Consider the following 19,895-nt stretch of genomic DNA (forward strand, 5'->3'; position numbering starts at 1 on the left):
TGTATCTATACCTGTTCTCAAGATAAATTCAGAGCTTTGGCTTTCTGAAGCTAGAGATTTCATGCTTTCTACTGAAACTTAATTTAATTAGTAAAACTCCCCTAAGTCACTTCTCCTACAAACTGCAAACTCAGTGAGCCCAAAAGGAGTTCTATCTTCTAATTCAATCAACTTCCCCCCACGCCTCTGTACCTGGCTCATGAACATCCATCACACCTCCAACCTAAGGAATTCTTGCTCTTTCTTCCTGGCGGCATCTAGACTAGGCTTGCTGTTTAAAATCAAATTGCCCCTCACTGTTTAAATGTGTACTGGCTGGCTCTGGTTTCATGATGCATTTGCCTGTATTCATCGTAACTGTCCTGGTTTACAGGAACCTGCCAATCCTTTTGAAAACAGTAACTTTCTGGTGTTTAAAGCAAAGAGATTTCTGGAGTCCAGTCTACTTTTTGTGTGTTTATAATCACCTTTAGTAGCAAACTCTTTGTGCCATTACTCAACACTTCAGGTAAGAATTCTATTTAAGAAACATGTCTTTGCTTGTAAAGCCTGGCAGTCAAAAAAGGACACTTACAGGCAAATTAATTAAAAAGACATAGGCCCATGTTTTCACTGTCTTTCTTGTTGTCTCTGTCTCCCCCCACTCCTTCTCATCTCTTTCTCCCTCCCTCTCTCTTTCTCTTTTCTTCCTTCTTTTTTGTCCACCACTTCCATTCTATATACTATCTCCCACAATCTCCTTCCAGGACCTTGCTTCATTTCATGGATTCTGTCTCAAAAGACTAAACAGTCCAATCAAGGAAAGTTTAAACCTATCTAATGATCAGATCAATGACAAAAACCCAAAACAAAACAACAAAACAAAAAATTGTTTTGCTTCAATTGCTTGCAACATATGTTGGGTGTAGGGTGGGATGGTAGAGAAGAGAAATTGGCAATGTCAATCTGAAGATCCTCGGGGCAGAGACTGTGATATAATTATCTTTGCACTCTCCATAAAGCCGAACGCAGCACCGTCAGTCATTCAACAAATGTTTACTGAGTGGCTCCTACATGTAGAATCAATGGTAAACAAAACAGATTGGGTACTTTCTCACAGAGTCCTCAGTGTCATGACGAGAGAGAAAACTGATCCAAAAAAGCCCCCAAGAAATAGATAAGTACAAACTGTGATAAGTGTAATGAAGAAAAAGAACACACTTATTAGCCAACATATGCCCAGGAGTCCTGATCCAGCCTGGGGGTCAGGGTAGGCTTCCCTGAGGAGGCAACATGGCAGCAGAGATCTGAAGAATGAGTAGGAGTTAACAGAGTTGCACATCATAAGAAGTTCAACAAAGCAAAGGCTTTTCTACTTTTAAAACAACTGGAGTACCACTTTTTGTGTGTGTGGGAGAGATGTGAAAGAAATCCTAGAAATGTCATCCAAATCTTTCATTTTACATATAAAGGAATTAAAATCCCGTATGAGCTGCCCAAGGCCACTCCAGTAGGACTAGACCCCCGGGCTCCTGGCTCCTAGCCCAGAGCCCTTTGGACCACACGGCAACAGAACGGCAGTTTCAGTGGCCACAACAGACTTAAAGGCAGTGATGATGGGCCTCTGAGACATAAAGACCAGGGGCTTATCCCATATTCAAATAGAATGCTGTGGGTCGGGGACAAAAGGTTTTTAAAATTGAACTTTTAATAAAAGAATTCAGTGCTGCTTCTGAAGAATGGCTCGATATGTTCAAGTACTTTTGACCAAAATGTATTTGTAAACCAGGAACAAAGAGTGAGCCAAGCTGATTTCCCCGCCTGCATACAAAGTGAAAACAAGATGTCAAAGTGACAACAGTACTTTAGCAATGTGATAAATCAACCCAAAGTGATATTTAAGGTCTACTGATTTCATCCAGGAGCCCAGCAAGAACTCCAAGACCCCTGAGCTCTGATCATCACCAAACCTGAGATGACACAAGAAGCAGCCTTGAGTACCAGGCTGGGCATTTTTTAAAAGCCTGTGAAGCCTTCTGGGAAGTTAATACCGCCTAAGCAACTTTCCCCAGCATTTTTCCCATTTTCTTTCCTCTCTTTACGACACTGCTACACCAAGTAAAAACTAACACCTCCTTTTCTCATTCTCAGTTAGCTTGTCCTTCCTTCTCAGTAAACAACGCAACTACAGTGGTGATTAGAAGAACCAGGAAATGCAGAGGGAAAAACCTACATTCTGGTCCATTCTGGCATACGGGCAATAATCCAAGGGCTTAATTATCACTATTCATTAAGCAATGATAGTAAGAGAAGGTTTTCCAAATGTTGCCAGGGGGTGTCTCTCAGAAGAGAGGCCTCATTAAGAAGGGAGAAAAAGATGCTATTGACTACAGATTAAACTTCAATTCCTTCCCCACCCCATACGTCTTCAGGGGACAAAAGATTGGAAATGTCCCTCCAATCAAAACAAGATCTTTCTCTGCCTTTTCATGATTCTTAGCCCTTGCTTTGTGTTGGCCTCTTTGTCTTTGCAAAGAAGCTGCTTCATTGAAACATCATAGAAAAAAACAGTTGTCCCCCCAGACAATGAAGTCGCTTGCACACAGGCATTTCCAACGTAGGCAGGCAGGCAGGCAGGCGACAATGCCGGCAGAATTCTCAACCTGTTGCTATAGTAGCAGAAAGAATGTGATTCAAGCAGCTCTGCTCTGATCCATATCCAAATCCCTCTAGCTTCCAAAGAGAACATTAACCCTTCACTGCCCTTTCTTAGGGGCAGAAACACCTGGGAAGAAGCCTACATTTTTCTTAGGAGCTGGACGTCATAGTCTTAGCATTCAATCACTCATTCATTCATCCAATAGCTATTTATTTAGATTCCATTATGCTGGCTCCTAGGTTTTCAGTGGTAAACAATGCAGACATGGCCCTTGGCATTGAGCAAGAGGAGGGGCAGGATATTAAGTCAATGCTCAAATAACAATGTACTATGCAGCATCAGTGTTACATGGGAGACACATGTGGTTTTCAGCAAAGCCATCACCAGAATGGAGACCACCTATCCAAGATAACCAGCTCATACATGAATTGTGGCAGACTCTATATATTCGGCACCACTGTAATTATATGTTCACATGTGTTAATTTGACAAAAATACCACTAGAAATGCCTGCTCCAATCATATCATGCCTCCTACAAAGCATTAGTTTAAATGAGTTGTTTAATCAAATCACTTTTCCACATAAAATACAAACAGCTTGTTAGAGAACGATTGCAGGCAACTGCTGAACAGTCACCAAGCAACAGAAATGGCAGGTGAGAGCTCAGAAAATATGCAAAAGAAGCACAGTTACGAGGACCCTGGGAAGATTGCTAAACAATCTCTACTCCGATGTATTTCTCTGGTCAAGATGGTAACGAAGGAAATACAATTTAGAAATGACCTACAATCCAGCTTACTTTCCCTAACATTGTGGTGTGGAAATCTCATATTACTGAACACCTTCCTGCTAGATTCCTTGTTTCCCATGGAGCATAAATACCAGGAGGGTGGGGTTTCTCAGGAGGATAAACTCAGTAGGTAATGATATCCTCATAGGCTTTTTGTGAAACAAGGCAGCATCGATCAGCTTGCCAAGCAAAAGCTAAAAAACTAAGAGGACAGGTTGCCAATCTCATTTGGCCAGTAGATGTGGTCTCAGGGAAGTTACATAATCCTTTGTACCTCAGTTTCCTCAGAGGTAAATTTGATACGCCATGCAGATTCAAAAGCACAGAATGATCTATAGCAATGCCTATAAATCAGTGGCCTGGAATCAAGTACTCCATTATTTTTCTATGTAACACTCTAAAACACGGTTTCTGTCCCAGAAAATATTTGAGAACCTCAATCCTATTTTATCTTTTTTTTTTTTTTGAGGAAGATTAGCCCTGAGCTAACTACTGCCAATCCTCTTTTTGCTGAGGAGGACTGGCCCTGAGCGAACATCCATGCCCATCTTCCTTTACTTTATATGTGGGATGCCTACCACAGCATGGTTTTTGCCAAGCGGTGCCATGGCCACACCTGGGATCTGAACCGGCGAACTCCGGGCCGCCGAGAAGCGGAACGTGTGCACTTAACCGCTGCGCCACTGGGCCAACCCCTCAATCCTATTTTAGAACACTGGTTTCCTATCTCAACCAGAGGCACAGGCTACAAGCCTTTCACCAAACAAATCAAGGGAAGACGGGCCATCAGGGAGGAATGTCCACTCAAATCTCCTTTAACCTCTGCAGTGTTGGGCCAGGGTTTGCGTAAAGGTCTCAAATGTTCAGAATAGATGGAAACTGGTTTCTTTTTGTCTAAGAAAGAAGTGATGTTAGTAAAGGGATGTTATATGATCTAAAGTAATGACTCCACTCCAATTAATGCCCATCCTGGAAGTGGACAGTGGACAACCAAGCCCAGTGACCCAGACCCTTCACATTTTGCAGGATGGTGTGAGAATAGAAATGGAGGCATTCTGTTGGGATTCCAGTGATGTCTCTGTACCTATCAAGTTTGAGGTACTTGCAAGAATTCTTTTCCCTTTAAAATTCCATTGTATAGATCATAGCAAAGAGTCCGATGCTTACTTCCACGTTACAAAGAATAGGTTACTTCCAGAAGATGGACACTTTCTGCCTCTTGGTTACTCTGGGCTCCAGCTATGGTGTCACCAGCTTTTCTAAGCAGGACAAAGTGCAATTTCGTGCCATGCCCTTCCCCCCCTACAGAAGCTTACAATAATGGCCCTATTTCTTCACCCCTCTCAGAATCCATGCCCTTTGCCACATGACTTTGCTGTTTCTCCCTGCAAATATCTACTTCCCTGCCCTTTGACAATGGACTTGGCCTTGTGACTTGCTTTGACCAACAAGATGTTAACAGGTTAATGGCATAAGCAGAAGCTTGAAATGAGCTTGCTTGTCTCTCTGCCATGGCCATGAGAAGAACATGCTCAAGCTAACAGCAGGTCCTAGGAGGAGAGTGAGGGACATATGGAGTAAAGCCATCCCCAACTGAGCCCAGCCAAGAACAGCTGATTCTCCCCACCCCAACCTGCAGACATAGGGGTTACTAAAAGCATATTGTTGTATGCCACTGAGATTTTGTGGTTGTTTGTAACACAGCATTATTGCAGCAACAACTAACTGATATACCCACCATAGTAAAAATTCACCTGTAGTTTAAGCGTTAAAACACTGTGTTTTGTTTTCTTCATACGAAACAAGTAATGGATCACTGAGGTTTTTTCCCTATTAGACTATAAAGTCTTCAAAGCAGGGTCCTAACACAGCCTCAATGCCCAAGATTTACTCATAGAGTCCATACCATGTTCTAAATCCCAGGGAATACAATGGTAAACAATACACAATTCCAGCCATCAATCTGCACCTGTGAATTTTTTCCCACCTAGGATCAAGTCAGTAATGTACTTTTGCCCAAAGGTGATTATAAAGTTTACTTACACAGCCGGAAGTACCAAGTCAGTAATGAACTCTGAACCACCTGAGTGTTATTTGCCTAAGTACAGATGATCTGCAATCACTGCATCTTTCAGTAACGGAATGGACTGACAAGACCATTGGATTATTGGTTTTAAATCCCAGCCAATCACCAGAGCTTTCTAAATTACAGATTCCTAGACCCCATCTATAGACATTTAGTTGACTACTTTGGTACAAGGCCCAGGCATCTAACACAGATGCAACACGTTAAAAAGGTCTCAAAGTAATGCTGATCATCACAAGAACTGGGGAACCCCGTCCCATCTCACACAACCCCTCATCCAATGACTGAATCTCTTACACTGAGTTCCACTAAGCATTTGTGATGACATTAATAGACCCAAAAGTGAACACAGAGGGATCATCTCCAGGTGACCACACGTATCCGTTAGTTACTGTTAACATAACAAACCATTCCAAAACTCAGCAGCTTAAGACAATAAGCACTGATTACTGCTCATGAATCTGTGGATCTGGATCTGTCTGTCTGATCTCTCCTGGGCCCACTCATGTGTCTGAGGTCAGCTGGCTGGTCTAGGATTGCCTCACTCACATGCCTGGTGTAAGATCGTTGTCAGCTGGGATGATAAAGGTTTCAGAGCCACAGCAAGTGAGGCCGGGAGTGTCCATATGATGACTGGGCTGGATTCCAAGGGAGCAAGCAGAAGTGTGTAAGGCCTCTTAAGATCTAGGCTGGGGACCGGTACACAAGCACACCTTTACTTCTGTGCATTCTACTGGACAAAGCAAGTTACCAGGCCAAGCCCAGATTCAGGGGCTGGGGAAACAGACCCTAACTCTTGATAAGAGGAGCTACAAAGTGATATCACAAGAGACTAAATGCAAAGAGGAGAATAATTGGGGCCATTTCTGCAATCAATCTATTACATAATCTAATAGAAAAATATCGCCTCCGGACACACGTGATTTCTAAGTGTGGGCCAAAGCTTCCACCCTAATCTCAAAAGTTCTAACATCTTCAGGTTGACGTCTCTCCTGATATTCCTCATTTCTACTCCTGGCTACACACACACACACACACACACACCTGACTTAATCCTCAAGATCTTGGTCTCAAACTAAAGCAAAAGAAATCTATTTGCTCTCAGCACTATTTTATATTACCCTTCGAGGTTTTTTTTTAAAGATTGGCACCTGAGCTAACAACTGTTGCCAATCTTTTTTTTTTTTTCCTGTTTCTTTCTCCCCAAATCCCCCCAGTACATAGTTGTGTATTTTAGTTGTGGGTCCTTCTAGTTGTGGCATGTGGGATGCTGCCTCAACATGGCCTAATGAGTGGTGCCATGTCCACGCCCAGGATCCGAACCCTGGGCCACTGAAGCGGAGCGCGCAAACTTAACCACTCGGCCACGGGGCCGGCCCCCTCGAGGTTTTTTAAAAATGATGTGGATGACACGTCATCCTTATGAGTACTTGTTCCAAGCAAGTCTCTCTGTGATGTCTCTTCCTGGCTTAGGACGTGTCTACAGATGAAATGTAACCAAACGATCATTAGGGCTACACTCTCCAATTGACCCCACAGCATTAACATGAGGAGCGCCAACGGGTAAGAAATATTACAGGAAAGAGATAACACACAAGACCAGAAAACAGCCCTGAGGAGCAGGAAACTGGAGCTCACTGAAGATTACAGGCTGAGGCTAATTATATTTTAGCCACCAGCTGCTGGCTATGCCCTCCTCACTCCACCTCCCTACTCCACACACCCTTGCCCCGACTGTGACCACTTAGGAAAAGCACTAAAACTACAGTGGCTGAATCCACAACTATTTCCCCTGACCCAGGCCCTAAGATGGAAGCAGCCTGGTTGGGATGTACACCAGTTATTACAGCATCATTACAACTAAGGTGCTGTTTTCTGTTTTTTAGAAAAATGACCATGACCTTCTGGTCAGCTCCACTCAAATTCTCTTAACATCTACTTGGGACAGCAGAAGGTGGTAGAACAGAATCCCAGAAACCAGAAAATAGGATAGCAGAGAAGTGGCCAGGGCTGGGGAGTGCCTGAAGGCTCTCTGGAGGGGATGCAGAGAGGAGGAGAAAGCACACACAGCTGAAATGCAAGGTTTAAGTGCTTTTTTTTTTTTTGGAGGAAGATTAGCCCTGAGCTAACATCTGCTGCCAATCCTCCTCTTTCTTTTTTGCTAAGGAAGGCTGGCCCTGAGCTAACATCCGTGCCCATCTTCTTCTACTTTATAAGTGGGGCACCTGCCACAGCATGGCTTGCCAAGTGGTGCCATGTCCACACCCGGGATCCGAACCGGCAAACCCCAGGCCGCCGAAGCAGAACGTGTGAACTTTACCGCTGCACCACTGGGCTGGCCCCTAAGTGCCTATTTTATGTGGTTAGTTTCAGTCTGCTTTGCAGGATCACTACTTAACAGACTAAACAACAGGAGTGGATGAAAAACACAATGAAATAAAAAGAAACGCAAAAGTCACCATAAAGACACCTCAAAAAAGCCAAATTAAAGAAGATATTGCATTCAATTTAGCTTATGAAGAAACCCTAGGAAGTTCCAAAAACAAGCAGAACAGGCCACACCCACACTCTTCTAAACTGTATTCTATTCCTGGGCACTGGATCTGGGAGAGAAAGTTTTGGTAGGTATGGTGATGTTTTTATACCGTAATGCATAGTTATCCAAAGTGCAAATGCTTCTGAGGGCCAGAATGGCTATCAATGCTCTTCACTCCGCAGGTGGCTTGGAGTGGCATCCATTTGTTTTTCAATCACAACTGAAGAGAGTCACAAATTTAAACGTCTCAACTCCAGCCAAAATCATCGTAATGGTTCCCACCTCCGTCTCTTGCTCACTTGGCAACAAAGTAAGTGGCATCCTTGGATCATCTTCTAATAAGCTGGCTGACTGGGCTGGAGTCAATCTACGCTTTTGATTAATTAGCCAAGGGGAAACCAAAGCTATAAGAAGGCAAACTACTGGCATTATCACCACAGGAACATTGATAATGACAATGAAGGAGAATTACTGATTTCTTTTCAGCAGAAGACATACTGTACTCTCCTGACGCTTAGAGGTATGCACTCTAAGAAGAGGACTGTCACCCTACCTGTGCCCCTCCCACTTCAACACGCACGGGCACACACAGCGACTTCACATCCTTCTTGGTACACTATTTTTTAGGGCTATTGTTTACTGCTGCTCTAAAAACCTATGTTATATTAAGTATAGGTTGTTCCTTACAGAGCATCCTTAAGTTGCCTGCACCACGGTGCCAAGAAAGAACACGTGCTGCATTTACAGAGACACCTGGGCACAGGCTAAACTTTCACATGTATCATGGGAGCGCCTCTGGTTTGGGCAATTTCTATTGCACTTGCCTATGCCATTCTCCTACAAAACACCTAAGCTCAGCATCAACACACACTAATATAATCACAATGTAATTTCTCATGGCTGTTAAAAAAAGAGGGCCGTCTCAATCTACTGTAGGAGTGTAGTATCAAATTAACATTACGCATAGCCTGATCTTTCCTACAGCATTTTTCGTGAAATCTCCCAGGTATTAAAGTTTGGGCTAGGCCAGGAACCAGAGGCAGCAGCTTTATTCCTTCACATGCCAGTGCAATCAACGGCTTGTGTTGAGAATAAATATTTGAAACTCAGAAGGCTATTAACAATGCAGCGCCTAGATTACTCTGAATTACTCTCTCACCCACAGCAATTGAGGGAGAAGTTCTTGGCACCAGCCCCACGCAGAAAACCTGCTTCCCAGCCTCCTCCATCTGCCTTCCGACCCTCGGCTCAAAGAATTCTCCACACACTATACAAAGATCTCAGTTTTCTCCCTGAAGTCCCACATGAATCCCACATTGAACTGACTTTTTCTGTCCCAGAGCACCACAGATTTAATTCAATACCTCCAAGTTCATATATGTTTAATTAGACCAACTTATCCATTAACTCTTTTACTCAGACCCCTCTGCTGGCATCTTTCATTCAACATTGAAATCTTTTAAATAGGGTTTTCTGTTTGCTTGTTTTGAGACAAACTGTCATCTTAGTCTATTTTAAAGCTATGATAACAATTACTTGACTTTTCAGTTAGTCAGAGGTGCCATGTATTAAAGGCCCACAATCCTTAGCACTTTTCCTTCTTCAAAACCTATTTGGTAAGCAAGGTAGGGTTTTTTACTACAGGGCTGAAAGGGTAAGTTGCACTAACTAGAGGTAATTAGTATGTTAAGTTTTGTTTGAAGGCTAGGGTATCAGGTTACAAGTTCTAATAAACCCTGCTGGGAAAAGACATTTCTTTGTCTTGGGACCACCGAGAACTAACCAATCAACCAAACAAAACACCTTCAACTCTATCAGAAACTCTCCCATCTAAACACAATGGAAAAGAAAAGCCAACACCATTGCAAACAAAATGAATGGAGTCCCGCAGCTGGCAGCCCTTACCATTGGGGGAGGAGGCCCCCTCCAGACCCTTGCCCGGGCTCTGGCTCCTCCTGGGGTGAGGCGAGGGTGGCGAGGGGTCCGGGATGTGGGTGCGGGTGGAGGTATGCTCCGTGCATGCTTGAACAGGACTCACCGCCGTCTGCCTGCCTGTCTGCCACTCCGTCCTCTCGTCTGGGTGGGAAGGGCCAAGATGAAAAAAAATGTGCAGGTTACTCACTGGCCTTCGCAGGCAGGCACACCCAGGAGGAGGGAGAGGCAGGGCGCAGACAGGGAGATTCTTCAGAGGCTGGGCGCCAGATCTTGCTTCTGATTCCTTTTGTTAATACTTCCTGAACTTTAAACTCAGTCTGCACAGGCATGGGTACTTTAGGGAGGCAAATAACACTTGGATAATTAGATTCCAAGAGCTTAATGCAAAGGTTACTTTGAAAAGGCAATGCTTTTTTAGCACACATACTTTAAGATTTAACCTTGAAATTTGTTTCCACTGTTTGAGCATTAACACTGGCACAGGAAATGAGAGTGAGGGGCAACCTTGGTGCAGGGCCCTGGAATGGCCTGGAGCAAGCAAACCTGGAGGTGATTTACACAATGAATTTCTCTATCTTTTAGACTCTAAGTTTTAGAGAAACAGGATCGTTTGCCTTGTATAAGAGGCACATTCTTGAAATAGGTATCTGGAAATATCAAGATTTTAGAAATGGATCCACATTGAAAATGCAAGAACTTGTTACTGGATAGCCTGGCCTTTGATAAATCCTGAAATGAAGCCTTTCATAAATGGAGGGAATCCTTTTTGTCTGTTTTGGTAAGTGTGGGTAAGGCACAGCAGTATAGGCACAGCAGTATTACAGTAGAAGGAGACGGAGCGATGGAGCCGAGAGTGAGGAGAAGGAAACCAACACTTCTGAGTACAACTATGGACCAGGCGCTTAGCTCATTCAATCCTGAAAATGCCCTTATGAGGGAGGTATCAGTCTTCCTCTTTCACATGTGAGTACACTGAGACCCAGATGTTAGGTAACCTGGTTAAGGCTCAGACAGCCAATGAATGGAAAACCCAGGATTTGGACCCAAGTTTGCCTGAATATAAGACCCCATGAAACCACCAGGCATGTCTCCCACCATTCTTGAAGAAATACTCACTTTTCTTCCACTTGTAGTTGACCTAAGGCTAAGTCACCTTTTGAAGAATTTTTATACCATTCCCGAAACTGCTATGCCTTGAAAGAAAATTCTGCAGGATATTAACAGGTGTAATAAAACTTTCTTTACTGTAGCTTCTCACAGCCTTTAATATGCTAATACATATGTGGATCTGAGGCCCAGGACTTAAAGAATGCCAGGTTTCTGTCCCCAAAGCTTTTTGCTTGGAAGGAGGGGATCCTCTGGGTTTGGGAAACACTGTTACAGAGATGGGTTATTGTTGTTTTTTCTACCCCGCTACTACAGTCTGAATGTTTGTGTCCTCCCCAAATCCACATGTGGGAATCGTAATGCCCAATGTGATCGTGTTAGGCAGTGGGGCCTTTGGGAGGTGATTAGATCATGAAGGTGGAGCCCTTATGAATAGGATTAGCGCTCTTATAAAGGAGACCCCACAGAGCTGCCTAGCCCCCTCCACCATGTGAGGATACAAGGGAAGTCTGCAGCCCAAAAGAGGACCCTTACCTGACCATGCTGACCCTGATCTCAGACGTCCAGCCTCCAGACCCATGAGAAGTTTCTGTTTCTAAGTTACCTAGTCTGTGGTATTTTATTACAGCAGACTGAATGGACTAAGACACTACATCTCCTCTAGCCCTTTTATTTTTCTAAATTTTTTGAACTTATAAAAATAATTTATAACAAAAAAGTTCCAACAGTATATAAGGATATAAAATAAAAAGTAAAAATCTACCTACTCTCTCTAACAACCAGTCCCACTCCCCAAAAGTAATAACTGTTAGGAATTTCTTATCTGCTTCAGAAATGTTTATGCATTAAAGCATATCTGAATATCCTTTTAAAAATAACACAACCAGGACTAAAGTACAACCATGATGTGTTATTTGGTACTTTCTTTTTAAACTTAATAATGTATCTGAGATTTTCCATATCAGCATATAGGATTACTACAGACAAATCAGAGACAAGAATAGTAAAAGACAGATCTATAATATGGGATTACTGCTTTATAAAAAGGTCCCCCACATGGGTCACAGTATGCTTTGTGACTCAATGTCAGAACACCTGGCTTCCCTTCCCAGCTCTGTGTAACCTCCAAACTTGACAGTCATGTATAGGATGGGGAGGACCCTAAGACCTAAATCACACCACAGGTTGTTGTGAGGAGCATAACAAAGATGATGACGACAATGACACCTCAGCCACCACTTATTGAGCACTTACTCTGTGCCAGGCACTTTTCTTAATGCTTTGTATGTATTAATTTGACGAAGGCTTATTCTCAACAACCCTATGAAGCAGGTATTATTATTAGCCCCATTATACAGATCAAGAGAGCCATCTCAGAGTGCACACCCAGCACACAAGTGCATAATAAACCGAAGTTTTTATGAAGTTGTATCAATGAGGTCAACTGATGTCGGCAACCCTGATCTTTGCTACTATGTATTCCTCAAGGTGGCATTGTAAAGTAGGTCCCATTTTCCCTTAGGAATAATGTTGTAATTGGGGGTTCTGTTCCCTCTCACCTTGGCTTTCTATAAATTCCAAAGATCTTGTAAAACAGAGATACCACAAATCCCACAATCATTTTAAATAGCAAAATGATGTTTCCTGACTCAGATATAAAAATTGGCTCCTACAACCCCTCTTTTTTACTGACAAATGAAATAATATTCAGAAAACCTGTGGGTCTTCTCTAAGGGCACATATCTTGTCATCCTGTCTCAGGAAACAATTTCTAAAGGTGCATACATTTGAACCCCATATGATGCACAAGGGACTCCAGCATATTCCACATGCACATACAGAACATATCATATCACAGACCTGACATAATATTAATATACAAGTTAGAATAAGCATCAAACATTTAATTAGAAATAGCTTCCCCTGCCCCCCTTAGAATTTAAAAGGTCATTTGAGGAATGATTTGACTGACATTTCTCTTAGAAAAACTGTCCAGGGATAATGTAAATCAATATCTTCTTATTCTCTCAACATATTTTCCTGTAAAGACCAAGAGGCCTTCAAAATCAATCCACTGGGTTCTTTCCCCCTTACACAGTTGCAGGAGCTTCTCCATCGTTTGAGACATCAGTCAGGGCCTCAGCCTGGTTTGGGGTGCCCATGCTTTGACATGATCCTCCAGCCAATTTCTCTTTATCTTTTTTCTTTGCTCCCCATCCACCTTCCCAAGCAAGGAAAGCTTTGAAGGTGAAGGAAGTCACAGAGGGGCAGACTGAGAGAAGGAAGGAAGGAGACAGACTCACATTCCTTTAGTGTGGTTATAGTTAAGTGGATACTACACATTTTACTCTAAGCGTTAAAAAAAATCAAAAGAACAGAGAACCTAACTCATTCCCTCCTCCAGCTTTGATGCCCACCCAACACTAGACTATAACTTTTGGCACAGTGCCTAGAAGGTGGTAGGAGCTTACTCACTTTGGGGGCTATTTGTCCCCCAAGCTACTCACTAATTTAGCATAATCTTCATGTCCAGTGTGTTGTTTCTTATTCTCAAGTACATTCAACCGTGTCCATCTATTCAGAAAGAAGTCTGCACCTGACATAGACAGTGCAGCCCTGCTCTGACAGGCACACACTAAGAAGATACAAACGCTTGCTTTGGCTGCTCAGCAGTCAGGAGTGGGGAAGGAACAGTGGCACTTGGGTCCCCACTCTGCTACTTCGGCTCCAGCCAAGTCACAGGTTGGAGTTCTAGCTCCCTGGTCTCCCCAGTGAGGATAATATCATCTACGTCACAAGGTTGGAATTGAAGATTAACTGAAACGAGTAGGTAAAACATTTTGTAATCAGCGGAGTCCGCCCAAATACCAGGTAGTGACCATCTCTGCTTCTGGCTCTCTAAATGTGTTGGCAGTGCGGCGTGGTAACTGCTTCAACAGAGGAACCGAGTTGTTTCCGTTGTTCATGATCCTCCAGCGCACGGTCTACTCAGCTGCTGTTCCCAAAGTAGGTCCATCAGAATACTAACTAGCAGGTGAGCACAACGCTAGTGGAAAATGGATCAGATTAGTCTCATGTGGACACAGACCTTTTCTTCCATTCCTCTTGCTTTATCAGACCTTCTGAACTACTTCCTTTCAGCATAATTATGAAACTATTTTTAAACCTTTTGTTATGGAAAATTTCAAACATATAAAAGTGGAGAGAAAGCTGTAACAAACCTCCACACATACACCACCAGCTTCAACAACTATCAAACCTTGTTTCACCTATATCCCTACCCACTCTGGATTCCCAGTATCATATCATTTTATCCATAAACACTTCTGCACGTCTCTCTAGAAGATTCTGCTTGTGAACATAACTAAGATGTTATTACACCTAAAAAATGACCTATAACTACTTAAATATTATCCAATATCCAGTCAGTATCAAAATTTCTCCAAATGTCTTAAAGGGGTTTTTTGGGGCACTTTATTCAAATCAATCCTGCAATTGATTGATAAACCTTGCCTTTTTTAATCTAAAAGTTCTTTCCTATCTTTATTTCTTCCTTGTAATTTCCTTGTTAAATTAATTGACCTGGTTCTTCTGTTATACAGATTGTCCCACAAGCCACATTTTCATGACGGTGTGATTTAATATGTTCCTCTGCCCCTTGTGTTTCCTATGAATTTGTAGTTATAGGCTTGGGCAAATTCAGATTTGATTTTTGGACAGAACAGTTAGTTGATGGGCGGCCTTGTGTACTTCTATCAGGAGGCAACTCATATTTGATGACCTCTGCTTTTGTGTGCTTAGCAGCCGTTAAGAATCAGTGCCTAGGTATTAGCTCATATGGACTGGAAAATGATCTTCTCCTACTACATCTTCATTTATTAACTGGGATACTATTATTACTAAAAGCTGATATTTACCTGAAATGAAAGCACATGTTTCCACTTCTGTTTTTCGCCATGAGGTGTCATGTTAGATGATATATCAATTCCTTTCTATCTACATATTTCATTAAAACCTATTATACTAAAAAGATGATGCAGTTTAACACACAAAAAAACCCTACTCAATTAGATTTCTGGGGAAAACAACTGGGAAACACTATTCGGAAACCTTCAATCAAAGGGGAGAGGAGGACTGGTCCACAGCACATCGTTCAGATTCAAACTTCATTTTGTCTTTTGTGAGCTCTGTGACTTCGATCAAAATTTTAAAATTCTTACCCCCAGTTTTCTCACCTATAAAATGGAAATAATAATACCTCCCTTAGGGCTTTGTGAGGATTCATGATAAAGTATGCAAAGAGCCTGTTCTGGTGTCCAAAAAATAGCAGGTGCTCAATAGATTGTAGTTACTACCGGTTTCACCATTGTCTCCCCGATACTGAGCACACTGCTTGGCAAACAGTAGTCACTCAATAAATGTTAGGTGAATAAATAAAGGAGTGATTGGCTTTACTTTGTCCCAAGCTGATGATGGCTTTAACATTCGAAGATGCTGGGAATACAGAAGTGAACAAAACAAAGTCTCTGATCAAGAATTTACATTTAATTGTATGTAGGAATGGAAATATTTTTCTCCAACAGAAAGATAAACTAGTACTGTTATTACATTTGACTTGGCCTGAGGTGCACTGAGGGCTCACCTAGTATAATGGTGTCCCCCAAAAAGTGAGGCTGAAATCTTAACTCCCAGAAGCTGTGAATGTGACCTTATTTGGAAAAAGTCTTTGCAAATGTAATCTAATTAAGATGAGGTCACACTGGATTCCGGTGGGCTCTAAATCCAATCACTAGAGTATTAGAAGGAGGAAGAGGGAGACGCAGAGATACACAGGGAAGACCATAGGAAGACGGACTCAGATAGGAGTTGTGCTTCCATAAACCAAGAAATGCCAAAAATTGCTCGTCACCACCAGCAGCCAGAAGAGGCAAGGAAAAAATCTTCCCTGCAGCCTTTTGAGGGAGCGTGGCCCTACTGACACACTGACTTAGGATTTCTAGCCTCCAGAACTGTGAGAGAATAAATTTCCCTTGTTTTAGGCCACCCGGTTTGTGGTAACTTGTTCCGGCAGCCCTAGAAAATGAATATATCCAGTGAACCCAGACCAAAGATATGCATCAATCAGCCTACTTGTGGCTTAAACTGTTTAATGAGAAAGAGAGAGGAAAGAGGAGGGAGGGGTCCTAGACAGAAGAACCTGAATCAGTTTTAATTCGTAGGTCTTGCATCAACTGGGCCCATGATCCACTCTTCAAAGGCTATGCAAGTACCAGCAGGTAAGCCTGCTTTACCTGAAAAGCAGGTAGGCAGAAGCCACAGAACTTGTTGGCACTGACACCTTGGGAATGAGAATGCTCTTTATGGAATCTGGCGGGGGGCGGGGGGGGGGGGGGAGGTGCGGTGGGAGGAGAAACATTAACATCCTCTTCTACAGGGTAAAGGGGAAACATTAACACCGTAACACCGTCCAGGCATGGTGCGGGAAGCATACTATCGTAGGCACCCACCTCTCCATCCTTACTGTCTCAGGAAGTCTCGATGGTCTAATGGAGATGCTCCTAAGCACTCCCCTACTTGTCTAACCCTGCTGAGCCTCAGCATACCACCCACCTCGCACTGCAAGAACTCAATGCAATAATGTGGTAAAGAATCAGGCATGCAAGAGGTGCTGGTCTGGCACTCATTATAAAGCCAGTGTCTGCAAATCTGTGATAGTAACTAGTGGTGGTGGCCATTCATAAACATTCCCTGAGCCCCCTTCGCAGGCTAAGCACTGGGTTGGACAACGGAGAGACTAAGAACGAGCTACAGTCTTTGATAAATTGTGTTATGGATGTGGAATTAGGGATGGCATCTTCTTTTTTTTCTTAATGTGTCTTTTAATGTTATAATACTGTTTTATAATGAAATGCTTAAAATTAAAACTCTGATCTAATTTTTTAAAAAGATGTGAGAAAAGCTGCTATGTGCATATATATATATATATATATATATATATATATATATATATACACATTTTTTCTTTGACGACATACTTCAGCTTAATCTTTCAGCAAGGCACAGCACTACGTACCTGGAGAGACAGTGTCTGCCCTCCAATTTACCCTCACCCACACTGCATCTAACACTGGCTCAGTAGCCATGATTCAGCACTTAATTGGTGCTAATTGTTTCAGGTGTGCTAGTTTTATTTTCCCACATTAGCTCCCCCAGGGCAGGAATTACTTCCTTTCACACCATCTGTTAGCATCTACTGAAAAGCCCACCATGCCCCAGGATTAGCTGGCGTTACAGACGGGACTATGCAATAGATTTCTCTCTACCTTTCTGGAAAACAAGCCATAACAAGCTGCCTAGTGATTATGTTAGGGCAGAAAAGACTATGACTAAGAGTTCTGCTCAAATGTAGGGTCTGCTTAATCATTTTGTATTGGTTCATCCTGAAATGGCACCACCAAGACTGCAGGGCAAAACATGCAAGTGGGACTGAGATCCACCCATGAGCCACCAGCACCTGGGAAACAGATGCGTTTGTGCACGTGTGTGTGCAGGCACACTGGCATGTGTACAACACCTGAAGGCTAAAGCAAATTAAAGCCTTTCTTACAAAGAGATTAAAAAACCAGGCTTTCTCAGTGACTTCTAGAATTTTATTGTTCCTTCATGACTGCTACAGATGCTTTGGATACTTGCTGGAAGCAACAAGGAGAATTCGGCCCCATACACCTTTGGAAACATTGATAGCAGCATGATGTGCCAGACACTGTGCTAAGTTCTTCATAACTGCTCTTTTATTTATTCCACTCAGAGGCTCTACCATGTAGTGCTAACTCTGTTTCAGTGGTTGGGAAACTGCCTAGAAAGGGCAGAGCCAGGAGTGGATCTCATGTCATGGTGACTCCAGCATAGACTTCTGCCTGACCACAGTTCAACACTATTGGGAGTGTGTGGGGGGGGAGTGATGGAACTAGTCTCAAGCAAAACTGTGAGTCCCTAGCCATTTTTCCCACATACCTGCAGTCATCGCTCACCAATAAAAGCAATGACCATTGACTGGAGACCCTCAAATGATTCCACAAAGCTGGCCTCTACACGTCTCCAGCCTTGAACAGAGGAGAAAAAGAGAACCCCACTGAAGCCGTTGAACTGGGTTAAGAGCTGCATTCTCCCTCCTCTCCATGCAGAGCAGCTAACTGACATCAGAGTCATAGAAACCAAACCAAGGCTCCCAGGAGCTGACAGAGCCTGGCCTAACTGCTGCCAGCCACTGTGGGAAGGGAAAAGGGGGCCCCACCCTCCTTCATTCCTCAGCAGCTTAATGAAGACTGGCCTGTCATCTTCCTAGGGAACAAACTCCTTAGCTGTCTGAGAAAGACTGATTTTTTATTCTCAAACAACATAGCAGATTCTCCTTTGAAACCAAAAGTCAGCAATAAAATGGATCACAAACATGTATATGGGGTTATAACCCCCTTAGAGAAGGCAACTGGATTCCTCCCAGTCCCTGGGCCGGGAGAACTCCAAACTCTTGAGGAAGCTCCTCAGTGTCACCACTGGGTAGGGGGACGGCTGGTGGGAGTCATGGCTCTCACTGTGCCACTGCTGTCACAGATGGCCCTGGGTGGGCCAAGTCCTCTGTGGTCTCCAAGTTACGGGAGTATTTGTCTGATACCCTCTATTAGCAAACGAGGAATCCAGCTTTCTTTGCAGATTTGGGATGATTCTGAAAAAAGTCACATTCACACTCTAAAACGTCTAAGATTCTAGCACGCAAATGACACATAAAAGTAAGTACTTTATGTACATCATGAGCAAACACTATTTTTTAATCCAGCAAAGAAAATCAAACCATTTCCTTGTTAGACTTATTTTATTTATACTCTGTAAAATCTCTTTCAGGGACAGAAATTCCGGCGAAGAAGTCATCATTATTCAGATATTAAAAATAGTTTGCTGTTGAACACTCCAAATGAGCTTGAGTATATGACACCTACCTCAGTGCCTTGAACTTCTTTTGTCATTGTCGTAGAACTAAGCTGACAAGTAGACTGTTTCTGGGACTGAGGATGTCTAGCTCTTTTCAAATAGGGAAGAAGTTGTTGTATGGAAAAAAAGATTAGATTTGTTCTTCATGGATCCAAGACATGGTGATAATAACAATAATAATAAGTATAATAATAATTATCATTTTATTGGAGGAGCTGATATTAACCACATCTATTATATCAAGCATTTTTCTAAAAGCATTAAATACATTTTTTCATTTACCTTCACAGCAACCTTATGAAACTATTATGACTGTTCTAATTTTGTAGATGAAGAAACTGAATCTCAGAAAAGTTGTGTCTTGTACAAAGTCAGACTGCTAATAAGTAGGGAAGTCAGTGTTCAAATCAGGCAGATAGTTGCCAAAGGACTAGTGGGTATGGTAAAGTGATACCTAGTGCATTGCAACACTGCATGCTGATGGAACCGGCTGCGCATCTTTCAAAATAAGAGGTGTTGACGCTCTAGTGAGACATTGGCAAGCTACCCACTCTGGCCCCTGGTGATGCTCAGTTCTTAAATTCCATTGTATTGAGCTACTTAGTATCAACATGATTTTCTTTTCTAGGTTTGAACAGATTCTATAGTTACATTTTTCATCTTTGTCATGAAGTTAGCATGTCATTCAAAAAGTACAGGATCAGTTTGTCATCACAGGTGATGTTCACATTTCTGTCTAAAGAAAAGATTTAGCTGTGTACGCTCGTTCCAAAACTGCTTCCCTTTCTTTTTCTTGGAAGCAGATGGTAAAATACA

The 19,895-nt window shown here is 42.7% G+C and overlaps 1 protein-coding gene across 5 annotated transcripts in view; it reads right to left on the reverse strand.

The window, feature by feature from the left end:
- Window positions 1-19,895, reverse strand: part of STON2 (stonin 2) — a 138,842-nt gene that overhangs the window by 46,811 nt on the left and 72,136 nt on the right. For 2 of the 5 annotated variants that reach the window (XR_011504721.1, XM_044774142.2), the window contains exon 5: window positions 9,957-10,127. The exons of the other annotated variants lie outside the window; for them this stretch is intronic. Coding sequence is in view for 1 of the 2 variants with exons in the window: in XM_044774142.2 (XP_044630077.1) it covers window positions 9,957-10,127 (171 nt within the window). In the remaining variant the exon portion in view is untranslated. The remainder of the gene's footprint in view (window positions 1-9,956; window positions 10,128-19,895) is intronic. 5 annotated transcript variants of the gene reach the window in all.

The sequence above is a fragment of the Equus asinus genome, chromosome 7 (genome assembly GCF_041296235.1).
Source record: "Equus asinus isolate D_3611 breed Donkey chromosome 7, EquAss-T2T_v2, whole genome shotgun sequence".
Lineage (NCBI taxonomy): Eukaryota > Metazoa > Chordata > Mammalia > Perissodactyla > Equidae > Equus > Equus asinus.